General features: G+C 39.5%; 2 protein-coding genes across 2 annotated transcripts in view; one reads left to right on the top strand and one right to left on the bottom strand.

The window, feature by feature from the left end:
- Positions 1-4,424, top strand: part of arih1 (ariadne ubiquitin-conjugating enzyme E2 binding protein homolog 1 (Drosophila)) — a 14,349-nt gene extending 9,925 nt beyond the window's left edge. Inside the window, exons 11-14 of the mRNA XM_019272243.2 lie at positions 3-60; positions 604-864; positions 2,347-2,459; positions 2,548-4,424. Coding sequence (XP_019127788.1) covers positions 3-60; positions 604-864; positions 2,347-2,459; positions 2,548-2,632 — 517 coding nt within the window. The 3' untranslated portion in view covers positions 2,633-4,424. The remainder of the gene's footprint in view (positions 1-2; positions 61-603; positions 865-2,346; positions 2,460-2,547) is intronic.
- On the bottom strand, positions 3,686-16,096 carry cxxih15orf39 (chromosome XXI C15orf39 homolog). The gene is made up of 3 exons (XM_010737650.3): positions 15,795-16,096; positions 9,741-12,858; positions 3,686-7,405 (listed from the first exon to the last, which is right to left on the bottom strand). The coding sequence occupies exons 2-3, from the start codon at positions 12,814-12,816 to the stop codon at positions 6,312-6,314; spliced, it is 4,170 nt and encodes a 1,389-aa protein (XP_010735952.3). The 5' UTR covers positions 12,817-12,858; positions 15,795-16,096; the 3' UTR covers positions 3,686-6,311.

The following is a 16,096-nucleotide window of genomic DNA, read 5'->3' as shown; positions in this document are numbered from 1 at the left end:
AGGTACAACTGCAATCGCTACAATGAAGATGATGCCAAGGCAGCCAGAGATGCTCAAGAGGTAATAAATGCTACTTCTATTGATACATTTTAATACTGTTTTGTCTTGGCACAAATGGCACACAATAGCACAATATTTATATTTGTCCATTTCTTCGGTCAACACAATGCTTCATCGAGCAATATTCATATTTTCCACAGGTGTAACTGACATTTCAAATCACACAGAGACAGCATCACGAGTATTGTTTCCATTCCACAGCACGATATACCAGAACATTTAAAACAAGTGACAGTTCATTATGTAACCCAGTTGAGAGCCACATTGAGAAGTTTATCCAAAAAGAATGAACTAATTGGGTGGAAACAATACAAGGAATGCTGCTGCATCGGCCTGATAATAAATGTCTACTAGACTTTTGACAAACATGGTTGATTGTTGCATACTGAAGCATGGCATCATTCCTTAAATGTCTACAGAATAACATTTAGAAATGTCAGTATCCAGATGATTCAGTACCCAGTGAGTTTGAAGTTTCACAGTCTAGCACAGGTCAAGTTGAGCATGCTTGAGCTAAAGCCATTTTTCATCCTGTGTGCACAGCGCTCCAGGGCTGCCTTGCAGAGGTACCTGTTCTACTGCAACCGCTACATGAACCACATGCAGAGCCTTCGCTTTGAGCACAAGCTCTATGCTCAGGTTAAGCAGAAGATGGAGGAGATGCAACAGCACAACATGTCCTGGATTGAGGTTCAGTTTCTGAAGAAGGCCGTGGATGTGCTGTGCCAGTGCCGCTCCACACTCATGTTCACTTACGTCTTTGCCTTCTACCTCAAGAAGAACAACCAGTCCATTATTTTTGAGGTATGATAAAAGAAGTGTTGGCTCAGATATTATAAATGTGTGCAGATGGTGATTGACGTAAATAACTTGAGCTATTCTAAGTAACCTTTGCAAAATAATTTAAGTGTAAATGTTGACATTAGGCTGCCATTAAATAAGAAATGTATAATTGCAATGGAATTGTGTTTAATACAGTAACAGTGTTTGTAGTGCCTCACGAAGGCAGCACTACAATAAAAAGAAAAAGCTCTGCACTAGATCTTCCCACACATCATATTGGCTGATCTTTAACAGATCAGCGAAAGCATAACTGTCTAACTATGGTTATCATATCACTTTCTCTACATGGTTATAACCGCACAGGATATTCAAATAATAATATCTCATAAGGAGCAGTGGGAAAGGGAACAATAAGAAACTATTTTAAATATTAAGGATAGCATTTACATGGCTATTTGTTACTAGCTGGAAACAAAATATACAGTATACTTATTTGTTGTATTTTATTATCATAATATATTTATGGACACTGATACTGCATATAGCGATAGCACTATTTTGGTGTTTAGAGCTTTTAAAATCCTTAACGTGTAAAATCAAATCACATCGTACACACGCACGCAGATTCTGAAAAATATATATTTCTGTTATGGGAATTTTTTAATAAGGAAGACTGCATTCAAAGTATCAAAGTTTAAGTTGAATTTATTATTCTTGTACAAGAAGGAGTGTTTAACAGTGCGACACACAAAAAGGGGTTACAGAGAAAAGGCTCTAACAGTTGGTTCTTATACATTTTTTTAATGGGCTGTCTCAGACACCTCCCCACTGATGCAGATAGTATCGTAACGTCCTTTTTTGGTTTTCTTCTCAGTAATGAACAGGATGTTCCTTATCAAAATGATATTTCCTTAACCTGCCTCTCCTGTCCTTGTACTATTGATTTATAATTACCTCTCCCTGCCAGCCTCAGTAAAACACAGGCCAAATAAGGGAGGTGCACAAGACATGAAAAAGACAGGAAACACACACACTATATGAATTAAAACACCTGAACCCCAGTATAATCCTAATTTTGATCATTTCTATGTAACATTATATGATCTTGTTAGTGGGAGCCATGCACTGCCTTTAGCCTGTGCTCTCTGACACACATGTTCCTCTCTCTTTAGTGGTATGACTTACTTCAGTGTTTGTCTTTGTCTGTACAGATTTTTTTTCTTGGTAGACAGATTATCCCACAAAATTCTGGACACATTTCCTTTCATCGCTCCTCTCCTTGGCAGAAAAACTAGGTCACAGACAAAAGCCCAAGACCAAATTAGTCACCTGATGTTGGGAGGGACGAATGGGAGGAAATTGGCTCCAACTTCCTGTAGCCTGAGCTTGGCCTTAGGCAGGATGCCCCAAAATTTAGGGAACATTATTATGCATAACTGATCTAATCTGTTTTTTAATCTGCTGCTGCAGCATAAAATAATACAACTTTTTTTGGTTCATCAGAACAACCAGGCAGACCTGGAAAATGCCACTGAGGTGCTCTCTGGCTACCTAGAGCGGGATATCTCCCAGGATTCCTTGCAGGATATCAAGCAGAAAGTACAAGATAAGTACAGGTCAGTGAAGGAAGAATTGTTATCACTGCCTGCCACTGTTATGTTTGTGTGCACTTTCACTCTAAAACATTTTTTTTTGTCTTTGCAGATACTGTGAGAGCAGGCGAAGAGTGCTGCTACAGCACGTGCATGAAGGCTATGAGAAGGACCTGTGGGAGTACATTGAGGATTGAGGACACGTCCCAATGCAACGAACTCTTGAGTATCTTGACAAACTAGAGCGCTGATGCAATTTAACATGGCAGCACGGGCCTTCTGCCGCCTCTCCTTTGGCAAACCAACCACTTTTGCATCATTTTTCCTGGATTTGTTTAACAAAATCTTCAAAGTAAATTATATTTAAATAAAAGGTAGAGTAATAAAAAGAAAGTGTACTACAGTATTGTTAGCAACAGAGTGGAGTCTTGAGAAAGCAGAAAACCCATCTTAAACAAATACATCCTTTTGGCTCGTATTGTAACACCTCCCCTGAACTACCCTATTTTCCTATGTTTTTTGCTTGTGAATCTTTTCTGTTTTTTGATTTTGACTTTTGTTTTTCCCATTAGTGTGAAAATGTTTTCAACACAGCTTTAATTGTCCTGGCCATGTCTGCAATATGTGGTGAGATCCTTGTCTGGGTGGCTGAATGTTGATAGGCTGATTGCAAAGGGGCAAAGACATTTCAGGGGGGAAAAGAAGAAAGAAACATCAAAAGAACAAAATAGCAAGTCTGTATTTTTCAATTTGTAAATAGTCCATATGCATGGAAGTTAAAGAGCAAGAGTGGCACGTGTTTGCATAATTTTGAAATATTTATTCTTTACCAATATCGAAAGAGAGTGTACTTTTGCCATGTAGGATGAGACCGTTTCCTCCCACCATAGTGCGTGGGAGCTTGAAGATCTTTGGCAACAAGGCATTCGCCCTATCATCCCCAGTCTCTTTAGAGCAGTGCACAAGTTACACCTTATCAGTAACTCTAAATGGGGAGTGATAGAAAGAATTTCTCTTAGATGCCAAGTGATCAGATAAAGGACTCAGCAAAGTGCACAGCCAAGTTAGAAAACCAAGAACGGAAAAGTTTTACAGTTCAAAGGTAAGGTAGAATGCTCCGGCCCTGTGTCCCTCTATTCTAACCTTTTGCCGTACACTCTTAGTTGTTTTTAGAGGTGTTTAACATTTAAGAACATTACTAATTATTTGCAAGAGCCAAACTGAGTGACATTCACTCTTTTTTTTTTTCTTTTTTTTTTCTCTCTCTCTCTTTCCCGACGTGGCTTGAGGTAGCCCTCTTAAAGCTCAGCTTGCACCTTGGGGATTGAATGAGGGTAATAGAATGTACTGACAGCACAGCTTTGTAGTGCTGCTAATTGGCTGGATCACTGTCAAACAGGGTCAGGCATCTGCATCACTCTTGCAAGGGATACCTGGATGGCATGGGGCTGATGGTGGCCGTGCCTCTCTGAAGAGATCTCTTACCCTTGCAGTGAGACAGAACATTGCTTTAAACCATGCTACCCAGATGGACTTGCGTGATCCTTAGGCAGATGAGGAATATAGGGCAAACCTCTAAAGGTTGTAGGACTGTTTATAACGCTGTTATGCTTTTGCATTAAAGACTGTATTTTTCGCACACGGATTGAGGATTTGACATGGAAATGTCAGTGCCCCTCCAGGTTTTGCATTGTTCAATGTGGTGGTTGTTCTGGTTGTCAGGCTCTCTGCTTGTAAATGCTCGTTCATGTCTCTGCAATATGGCAGTCTTCACAAGATTGACTGGAGGGGACATGAATATACAGGCACTGATGCAAGTCAGAAGATGACACCAAAGTGTCAGCTTTCATTAAAACACATCCTTTAATCCAGTTTCAGATCTTTGGGGAATTCATTCCCACATGCTTCTTATGTGTTCAAACTTATTATTTTATCCTAGCAAATTATAAACTGTATTGTTTATTTGAATAAATGTCATGAGAAATCTCATTTTTGGGAGTACTGTGTGAGTCATTAGAGTAGGTTTGGTCTCAATCATATTAATTACCCAACCATCCATGATGCATTTCTGCGCTATGTATTTTGCGATGTAGTGTACTACAGGCCTTTACAGAGTTGTGTCTTCCAGCATTGGGTGAAATTAATTTGGTAACTTTCATTGAATAATGATGATTTTAGGCAAAATGTTAGCTTTTATGCACCACTTTTACTTACAGATTGTATGATAAAGATCAGGTGGTTGTTTGTATGATGTTACTTTTGAATTCATTTTGTCTCTCAAGTCACAAACCAATGACATAAGTTGAATGGATAATAACAAAGGATGGGCTGTTGTCTTGCAGGTAACACACCAGCTGTAGCTGTGATCATTAGGCTAATATGCTCTCCAGGGCTCACTCTGTTTCCATTGTGTCTGCTAGTAGTTCATGAACATTTCAACAGAAGCAGCTACTTACATTAAATTGAGACATCCAAAAAACTTTTAATACTTTTCTACATATCTTTTCTTTATGCTATCAAAGGTGTTTTATTTCCTATTAGTGTAAAAATGTGGGAAAAATTAGTTGTCTGTTTTGGAGAAAATATTAAAGTGCAAAATGTTGCAAACATCGTTCTGGCATGGGTGGTTGTTTGATAATGGACACAATGTTTTTGCTGTGGCAACTTTTTTTTTTTTTTTTACTGTGTCCTGAAGAAGAGTACCACTGTGTATTGTGGTAGTCACTTGTAAAAGCTAAACCCATTACTGGAGTTAGTTTCCAACTCAGCAGGACTTTTGACAAGCAGAATCTTGCAATTAAAGATTCTGCCACACGGTGGGGACAAAAACACCATTTGTTTTTTATTTGAGGTGCTGTTATATTTCAAAGGCCATGTTTACAAAAAAATAAAAAAATCAACTGCTTATTTTGTTTTCAAAATCATGGTGAAATGTTAATGTGTAGCTGGCAGTGGTAAAGATTTGCCCATGTGAAATTTATCTTTGATAATAAAGAAACCTCATGAAACTCAGGTAAGTCAGTCAAAGGGTCAAAACATTTCATAAAACATTACTATCATTTATTATTAAAAAAAAGACAAGTGATAATGTTAACAATTCAATCTGCAGACGTGTAAGGAAATTATACTAAAATAAAATGAAAGTCTTAAGGTTACCAGTGGTTTCAAAACATCGGCTTGGGGACACTTCTGACTTTGTCTTTTAAAAGACTTCTTGAGCAGCTTAGTACAGAACTGCATTAATGCCTGTCCAGCTACAGTTACACACACAACTCCAGCCACTCATCAGGTAAAAATCTCTATAATGACATACACGAGCGGGACTCTTATTGTAAACCTATATACATGTGGTTGGCACTGTTGGGACAGTAAAACCCTTTTAAAAATGTCTTCATGTCATTCATTGGTTGCTCATTTCTTACTAGCAAAATAAACCTACCAGTCACTAACTTCACTCAAATTTTCAATAAATATTTAACTTCACAGTTGTTTACAATTAAATTCTCAAAAACTTAAGTGACACTTAGACATAAAAAAATAAAAAAAAAGTTAAATTCAGAATTCATAACTACAATCCAATATCGGAACGAACCTGAAAATCCATTGACAGATGTGTAAAAGTTGTCACAATGGCTATAGTCAGTCACTGAAGTAATGCACCCTGTGCTTCTCAAGTGACAGAATGTTAACCTGACCTGCATACAAAAAATATCCAGCCCAACTTCATTCCTGAGGAGGCAAGACAGTTATTTACGTTCAATCTGTTAAAAGTGTAAAAGGAAACAAAAAAAGTGGGTAACTGATTTAAAACATCATCGTTGCACTCAGTGATGTGACCAAAAACTAAACTGGCACACAGACATCTGTTTAGGGATACTAGTCTTCAATCTTTAGCCAGCCTTTTTTATAGTCTATCAACAGCTCCAGGTAGTATTTCCACTCGGGCTCACTGTCATATCTGACCTCAAATATAGTCTTTAGAGGATTAGTGTGGGCCTCATGGATTCGTAGCACTTCTCCTCTGTACCACACTTCTGATTTGTCATCTTCTTCATACAAATGGCGAATCCGCTTTCCCACCAGGTCTGGGTAGTAAAACCTCATGGCCCTCTGAGCTCTCTGGACAGCTGAACGCAGGACCCAGCGCCTTCTGTGCTCAGCGCTGTGGCAGGCAGACAAGTAGGGACAGTATTTGATCTTTAACAGCGATCTGAGTTTTCTTTTAGAAGAGCTTCTAAGGGGTCTTAAGGCATGAGAGAAGCCTCCTTTTCTCTGCCACCTGTGGGTTACTTTCGGTGTTCTTCTGCAAAGGCCAACCTCGCTACTCGCTTCTTTCTCCCCATCATCAGTTTGCATGAGGGAAGGATCAGCAAATGTCCCAGAGTCTGAGATTGCCTGGTAGTGGGCCTTTTTTCTGTTCATACCATCGCTAAACATCCTCCTTAGCTTAAGAATCACACCTGAACAACTGTTGGATCTAACCGGAGATTCGGCTAGTCCTGAGGACTGAATAGGCCGTGAACTGGAGGATTCTTCTGTTTCTGGGTCGCTGGGAAATGAAGAAAGCTCGTCCAAACTTAAAGGACACATCCACAAATTCTCAGCGCTTAGTGGAATGGGTGAAGAATCCTGCTCTGAATCCATACCGTCACTTTTATTTTCAGTCCCTTCAGAATGATGGCCACTATTACTAAATGCATTCAGCACACTTTGACTTACTTTGTCATCTGCCTCTTCCTTATCTGATAAACTATTGTCGAGAAACATGCGCCTAGAACTGCTTTTCACCCTGCTTTTTGTCCTGTTTTTGTTCAAATTAGATTTGGTTTCCTGGTCCATCGAAGGTCTCTGTGTGGGCTCTGCAGGTGAGGCTGGTGACGCAGCGATGTGATAAAATACTGGAGTCCTACTCATAGTCTCCTCACAGTCTTCATCTTTTTCTTTAGTGGCAGAATCATCCATATCTAATCCTGCAACACAAGGAATATAGCAATTAGGAAAGGTCAACATCAATCAGAAAAAAATATGCCAACCAACATTAGGTTGGTGACAAAAGGGAAGGTTAGTGGTTTTAGAACTGATTTAGTTATCAGGGAAATATTAAATGTAAGGGAAAGTTTCAAACTTATATAAATAAAACAAATTCAATATCTCAACAGATGATTCCTACAAGTCCATCACCTCCATACAGGTTAACAAATCAATGCTCCCATAGTGCTTAGTCATCACACAAGAACAATGAGAAACTATGCTATTAATATCAGCAGATATGGTGATCGGACAGCATGATCCTCCACCATGAAACACCCTTTCAGCAGAGATAGAACAGAAGCCTGTGGGAGTAAACACAAAGGCTGGGAAAAAAGTCAGCTGCTACAAGGGATCAGTCAGGGATAAAACAGCAGTTGGGCAAGAATAAGACAAGGGAAATGTTCAGATACCAAAGTCAAGTGCTCTCAAACCATGTGAACTGTTAATAATGTCAGCAGAAAACGGAAATTGGATTTAGCCCAATTCACTTAGCAATAATAGCTGTTGAAGGACACAAAGTACAAAGGTGATTTAAAGGACAAACACGGCGATGCTCTATATTTTTATTATTGTCAACAAATCCCATGAAAAGACTAAACAAACAAACTGCTCCTTCTAAGTATCGCCTGCGCGTCCAAAATTAACCTCATTCCTCTCTACTGTAGACCTCTACTTCTGTCCACACTGCACTGGGTGATGTACTACATCATCATGATGAACAAATGAAGTTTATTTTAAATCAACACCTTGTACAGATCACTTTAGCCAAAAACTTACAATAGTCAAAAGGCATTATTTATTCCGGTTTGAGACAAAAGCTACAGTGTCTGGCTGTTTTATAGAATTAACTGAAAAATGAAACATCTGCAACTCTTTTTAAGATTCAGGAACAAATGGGCTTGAGGCGGAGAGTCACAGGGGTAGTCGGAAAGTACTGAGAGGCAGAGAAACACATTGTCTGTGGTCTTTTAATTGGATTTGTTAACAATAACAAAAATCTGGAATATTGCTGGCTTTATCCTTTAAACCCACATGGACATTGAGCGGTTTTCTCAGAGCACCACTAATCACTTATAACTAAACAGCACAGATGCATGTTGAAGATAATGATCAGCATATTCTGAAGACATGCACTTCTCTTCAAGCAAAATGGCTACAAATGTGATGCCGTTTAGCACCCTCTGTGCAGTGACTTCCTTCCTCTGGTAATGTGAGCAGACAGCCTGACACACAGTCTGTAAGGTCCACTAAAAGGTATAAAACAAAATCATGAAGGAGTTTAATTTTTCCACAAATAGCCCAGCTCAGCACTCTTCCCTCCACCCACTCATAACAAGTATAATGCAATCATGCAACTTGTGATTAGTTACTTAGATTAGTGAGCAGACTTTCCCTGCTTTCTAGTAAAAAAAAAAAGCAAAGTGTAGTGAGATTAAGGGACAACATAAAAAATAAATATACCTGGACTCTCTTTTGGACATCAGGTGAAGTTGATTCTGTAAAAAATAAATGGATTTTATTTTGAATATTTGTTGTTTATTGTGGTTTGTTCTTTGCCAATAAGGCAGAAAAAGTGATTACTAAAACACTATTTGAGGGAAATATACAGCTAACAGTCACAATATCATGTTTTATTATAGAATCTAGAAGAATTCATAAATCACACCATCTAACCAATGGGAATTTCCAGAAATCTGCAAGAGAAGGCAGAAAGCACCATTGCTTTGGCAAGTAGTAGTACATATCACATATCAAACTAGAGGTTTACGTTTTCAAAGTATTTGTCAAGGAACAAAGATATTTTAAGTACATGGGAGTGAAATTCTGCAGAAATTCTGTCTGAAACAATATTAATTATCTCTGGTCACTTCTGGGGGTGAAAAGTTGAATTTTTATAGCTTCCTGACTTTACTGACCTTAAAATGAATGAATAATAAGGTCTTTGTGCTGAAGAACTACCATTATTGGAGAGATCCCCTGTTTTTAAAAACTGCAACCAGTTCATGCATGTCCCTAAAATAAATTATTCATTCATTTCCTGTCTCCTTCACAAAGTTCTTACTGCAGCGGCTCTAATTTGACTTGACAATACCAAAAGAAACAAAATATTACAGTACCATCCCAGAGGAACATTCATTTAAAAACAGACAGGAATGTTTGTATCACATCACTGCAATACCCATTTCTTCCTTTCTTTAGTAGAAAGACATTTACTGTACAAGACACACAATATATTAGATTTCTTAAGTAACTCTGAAGTTAAAATGTACTTACCCAGATGTTTGCAGACACAGGTGTAATACAAAAGGTTGACCACGTCAGCGTAGATGTTTGGCAAGTGTTTGAGGGACATGAGTCTCCTGAGCCTGGAGGAACAGGCTCGTTTATGAAGCTGGATGAGGATCTTTTCTTCGGAGAGTGTGGTGGGCCGCAGCTCCACTTTGTGCTCCTGCAGGACTTGGTCAATCAAGGTGCCCTGGACTGTTGGGAACAGCAACTCCTTCACCACCAGCATGGGAAGAAACACTGCACCTGTCCGCATGACGTGTGGAAATGGACAGCGTTCCTGGGCGGTGTACTCTCTCAGTCTCTCAAGGAGCTTATGGAGTGCTACCTTTACCTCCTCCGTAAACCACATCTCTCTGGCTTTTACGCCCAACAAACAGGACACTTTCTGGACTTTGGTTGATGGAGAATTTGGTTCAGTCAGTTCCAACTGAGACAACCAGGTTCTGAGATCCTGTTCTGAAGAGGCCAACACAGATTTGGATACTAGCTTGTAGAGGGAATGGTGCAACTCAAAGAAGTGCTTGCGGACTGGCATTTGGAGCTCTAGTTTCGGTATAAATTCAGTTGTTAGCTGTACAGGTGGCTTATCTGATGGCAGAACCTGGCTCAAATGCTTTGTATCACTGAGAACTATATTATAGGTGGACAGTTTCAGACACTGGGGAGGAATGTTTTTGAAATTTAGTCTGCGCTCAGTTGGTTGAGGTGGAGTAACTGATTTGATTTCACCGGTGACGACAGGTTCGTGCTGTTTGCATGTATCACCCTGAGGAGACAAGTTCATCTGTGTTGTCACCTCCCCAGGTTTGGACTCATTTGAAGTCTCAGTCTTTTCAACTGCTACTGAAGGTTTACTTTCAAATTCATCAGGTTCACATTTCTTTATCACCAACATGTGCTCACTGTCGGATGAACCAGTTTCTTCAGGTTCTTTTTTGATTGCTCCTTTGCTGCAGTCCCTCTCTACAAAGTTGTCTGTGTCTGTTGGATCTACTTTTTCCACTTTAATATTTTTGAGTTCAAAGGTTTCTACAACAGGCTTCTCTGTTGGAGTATTCGCACAGATTACTTTGGAAACAACAGGCTGCTCATCTTGATCTTGCCTTTTCTCTTTGATGACAGTCTTGGGTTTGACTTGCTCAGATGACTGGACAGGTCTCTGTGGTACTCTGCCTGGAAATAAGACTCCAGAGGCTTGCAGGTATGCTTGGTAAGGTGCCAGACTGAAGACATTGTCAATTACTGGCATAGGAGGAGACCTTGTTTTATTTTCTACATGTGCATTCTCCATTTCCACCCTTTGTCGTTTCCTAATAAGTTCCATTTCAAATAAACCCCTGTCCTCTTGCTCCTCCTCTTTTATTTTGATAGGTGAAGATGAGTGAGAAATACTTCTCTTCAGGCATCGTCTAAGAACAGCCTTGGCTGAATCAGATCCAGTGCCACTGTGTTTATTTCCTGGTGCAACAGCAGGGGAATAAATAATTTTTCTGACATTTGCACTATAAGGTAGAGCTGTGTGGTTTTGGTTGTGATGGGGTGACTGGGGCAGCCATGGTGCTGGGGAAACAGGAAGACCTTTTGGTTGTTTCGAGCACCTAACCCGAGATTCACAGGAGGAATAGTCCAGGGGTCTGTCCATGTTCAAGCCAGTTGATGGAAGGACAGGTCGGTCTATGTGCAGGCTGTTGAGTGGGGGGAAAAATCTGTTCATTTGTATGCTGGATGGCGAAATGCCAGGTTGGCTTATACGTCTGGTAGGACTGGTTTGGTCTACATGTCGTAATGGTGAGTTGGTGGTTAGGGGGGGTCTGATTTGACTTGCATTTAAATGAAATCCAGGAACAGCATAACATGGATAGTCAAATCCCCGCATAAAGGAACGATTTGGCAATGTTTCAGCGCTAGGCAAAGGCAATGGAATTTCCCCATGAAGCGACTGAGGCACCATGTAATGCTCCCGGGGAGTTGAGATTGTGTGTTTAAGAATAACGGGGACATCTTCTCTCTGCTTACTGCCAGTATCTTTACACTGTGTCCTGTTTTCTACCTCCACATTTGCCTGGGGGTAGTAAAACATCGAGTGCTGTGTTAGCTGGCCATATTTGGACATGGGAGAATGTTCCTGATAAACCTCTGAGGTCATATTCTCATATGTAGGATGGGAGGGGTATAAACTAGCATAGCCTTGGGGGGAAGTCTGTAAACGCTGGCTCTGCTCACTTACAGAACCAAACAGTGTACGAGTCAGGGTGCAGGGGTAACTTCTGTTGTTTGGATCAATCATAGCAGGCAAAGTCCTTGCTCTACCTGGGCTGTAGGTCTCCACGGGTATCCCTTTTAGTGGTTCTGTACTGGGCTCAAACTGTAAACGTCTTTGTTGCAGCAGTGAGTCTTGTACTTTCCTGTGGATGGGTGGTCTTTCAGTGTAGTGAGCATCATTTTGCATCCAATCATGCTCATATACAGTGTTTGGTATCCTCTGCGTGCCATGTTCCAGACTGTATCGCTGTCCTATCACACAACCCAGTTCATTACAGCAGGGGTTATGTCCATAAACTGGCTTAGGAATCGCTAGGTAAACAGAGTTTTCAGATGGGGGAGATGAATTCTCACTCCCATTTTTTGTTTTTCCCACAGCCACTGATGTAGCAGCTGCAGGACTGCTGATCCCAGGACTTTTTCTGTATAATGTAAACCCCTTTTTCACCGGTACATGATGCAGAGAGGAGGAATGAGAATGGCCTTCTTCTGAAGAATTGCTGTCTTGCCTGTAAATTATGTGGTTTTGTCCCTCCATGCCTGAGAGGTGAGTCACAGGACTTCTACCATCCAGCAGAGAGGTCTTTGAGTTGCTCCAAGGAGGAATGAATCGTGCTCCGTCTTTTCCTCTGGGGTCATAAGTAAAGTAGGCCCCGTTGTACTGCAGCGTCTTACCCAGGAAATCAGACATATTTTGTGGCTTTGACAGTCCTGTGGATGCTATGGTCCCATCGAATAATGGCATCTTGGGTTGAAACACTGGGTCAACAAGGGTCTGCATTGACTGGCTGCTCATCATGTGGTAACTTTGTTATGATAGTGCAATGATTTGGCTCCAGACCTGAGAAAATAAAAACAACAATTAGACACTGGCATTTATTATTTATTATCTATGCAAGATTGGTGCAAGGAATCCATCTTTTTAACTAGCCTAAATGAAATCTCACCACAGACATGATAAAATAGCAGGAAACAAAAAAAATAAACACCCATAAATGAGTCAACATTAGCGTATAACTAGCTTGAGGCATTTTCTAAACTTGATGAATCTTTTGGCTCATCACATGTATGTCATATACACTCTGTTTAGTCAATGTACATTGGTGAAAGTGAATTGCAGCAAGTGACAAAGAAGTTCAGAGTCTTGGGGATGTGCGAGGATGATTCATAACTTCACACTTACGCAAGTGATATAAAGCTAAAAATGAGAAGTACTTCCTACAGCCGATGTGATAATCACCAAATGTTGCAAGCTCTCACCGTGCAGCATTCAGCATTACGGCTGTGGTGGTGATGATAATAATAATAATAATAATAATAATAATAATAATACATTTTATTTAAAAGTGCTTCTCAGGGTACTCAAAAACACTTTACAGAGAAGAACATTAAATCATCAAAACAATAATACCCATATGTGACTGAAAGCAGTCTTCACTGCTTTAAGGCCAAGGCCAAGTCTGTAAATATGAAAAATTGCAACATAACTGAATTACTGTAATATTGTATTCCAGTCATACTTGATACATCATGGTCTTACAACAGCTCATACCACAATTTGTCACCACTGTCACATTGAAGAGCTTCAGTCTCGATTTTATTCAGACCAGAATTTATAAACTGATATGACACGTACTTTAACTTGTGCTCACGTCCTGGGAAACAACACAACAGTGGGCTGTGTGTTTCTATTCTGCAAAACCTCAACCATACTTCCTTTTTTCAAACACTTCTCCAAAGTTTCATTGCTAACTTTTATTTATCTTTTTAATTTAAGTGCTCATTATTGATAATGGTTCTTTTTTTTTTTGGTCTTAAGAAAATGTTAGAAATAACAACCATATTAAGACCAAAAGTCAAGGCCAAATATTTAGTTAAATATTATATATGACAGAGAATGAACAGCAAACCCTCACATTTAAACAACTGGAACCAGTTAATGCTTGAAAAACTTTAAATAGATTAAAATAGTTGCTATTTCATTCATTCATCCAAAAACAGGAAACTAATAATGATAAAATATGTAATATAACTTTTCTGTGGTAAGATACAGAAGTGCATCTATTCTCTAAATCGCCTTTGTTCATAGGTTTCCTCCCCTGTTGTATTCCTGGATAATGCAGCATGTGTGAAGAAAGCTTATGGTCAATAAAACATGTTTGTATTAACTAGTTTGACATACCATACTAATTTATCTATAATACATCTACCTTATGGCGGTTGTAATGAAGTCAATCAGTGAAAATCTCAGCCTTACTGCATCTGGGAGGAAATGTTTGGATTTGCAAGAAAAAGTTGGTACTAAACTAATCTGCACACAGGAGGAAGAAACTAAATCTATTTTATGTAGAGATAGTAGTTATATATAATATATATATATATATAATATATATATATATATATATATATATATATATATATATATACATATACTATACACACATACATACCACAACTCTGCATGAGGGGCGGAGGTGGTGTTCCCAGTGGTTCTTTCTCTGCCAGCTCTCACCGGTGTCCGCCATACAGGCGAGGCAGGAGGCATGTAAAAGTGTTTTTGTTGTTTGTTTGTTCAGAGCATGCGCGCTTCAGTCCACTACACACACATATCTACCAAAGTTCAGGCTTATAAAAAAATAAAAATAACATGACAATAATTTGTAGGCTGTGCTGAGGGCGGAGCCCATATTAACATTAAATCCGGACTCATGCAGCACACAGACCCTAACGGATGCTATCAGTTCATCCTGTTGACACCTTTCAGAAAAGTACAGAGCGAGAATACAGAGTGTTATCTGCAGGGAGGATAAATGTGGTTTTGTGCATGGAGGAAACTGCGCAAAACCTTTTTTTCCCCCTCTCCTTCAACAGACTAAAAAACCGCACAGTCTCAAATGTGTGTGTGTGTGTGTGTGTTTGTGTTTGTTTATTTGTAGTCTCCTAGATCTGCAGGGTGATGGAGAGTGGGACTTCCGAAAGAAAACCGTCAAACTGACTGGCTGGCTGGCTGGGTCTCAAACCACGTGCAAGGACGGAGTGGCAAAAAAAAGAAACGCGCTTCATTCCAATCTGTCTCAAATTTATACTGAATTTCCTGTCTGATATCGAATATATATATTATATATATATATATATGATATATATATATCAACCTGTCTAGCTAATATACTTTTCGTGGCAAGAAAAGTTCACAGGACATGAAAGCAGGAAAAAAAAAACAAGTTCTTCCCGTCAAATTCGTCTCAGAGCAGCCAATAAAAATGACTCACATAAAAACGGAACTTAAAACTATGCGAAAGTGCAAAAGTCTTCGCAGTTTCTTTTGACAGGCAGCCTCTATGAGGCGCTTATGCTATTTATTACTTATGAAGTTATATACAAGGGCATGTCCTGCCTGCATAAACAGCCTACTCAGATTAATAGGAAGCAAATGATATGAAAATCAGATACGCGCAAGAGCTCGATCACAGTGCGAGTAATTTCCATACAGGCTGCAAAGCGACATAACCCACGGTAAAACTAAAGAAAACCACACTGTGGGCAAAACACACAGTTCCAAACACCTTCTATGCACTGCTTTACCTACCCGAGTAGTTTCAGAATCTGTCATGACATTTATTAGAAGATTAAAATAAAAAAAAAATAAAAAACCCGTGTGTTGCCAAATTTGTTTGTTTGTTTCGCAATCTGTCTCATGACCTGCCGTTTATTTTTGGACATTTGAAGACTGAGCTGTACATTTTTATATTTAGTTTTTTTGTTTTTTGTTTTTCTTACCTCGCCGCTGTGGTGACAATTAATGATTTCCACAAAGACTCCATGAAACACAACTTCTAGGAAAAGAGTGCAGAGAGAGAGAGAGTGTGCGTCTTCTCTGGCTTGTTTGGAAGACTGGGTCAGTCCGGATGCGCCACAAACAAAACCCCGAAAACAAACCAAAAAAAAATGAAAATGAAAAACCTGCCAAGAGGTTGGAGCGGCTCGCCCGAAGTCCACGCGGCTTTTAGAGAAGTTAACAAACTGAAGAAAAGACAAAAGGGAGGAGGATGGTCTTTGATCAATAGGCGGAGTCACACCCT

The sequence above is a fragment of the Larimichthys crocea genome, chromosome XXI (assembly GCF_000972845.2).
Source record: "Larimichthys crocea isolate SSNF chromosome XXI, L_crocea_2.0, whole genome shotgun sequence".
NCBI lineage: Eukaryota > Metazoa > Chordata > Actinopteri > Sciaenidae > Larimichthys > Larimichthys crocea.
Note: the sequence above shows the minus strand (reverse complement) of the source record. Positions and strands in the feature narration are given on the sequence as shown.

Bases quoted from the DNA above. Each gene is read 5' to 3' on its own strand.
- cxxih15orf39 (XM_010737650.3), bottom strand. From the start codon at position 12,816: ATGATGAGCAGCCAGTCAATGCAGACCCTTGTTGACCCAGTGTTTCAA. The intron at 7,406-9,740 runs GTAAGTACATTT...CTTGTGTTGCAG, and splicing joins CTGTGTCTGCAAACATCTGG to GATTAGATATGGATGATTCT.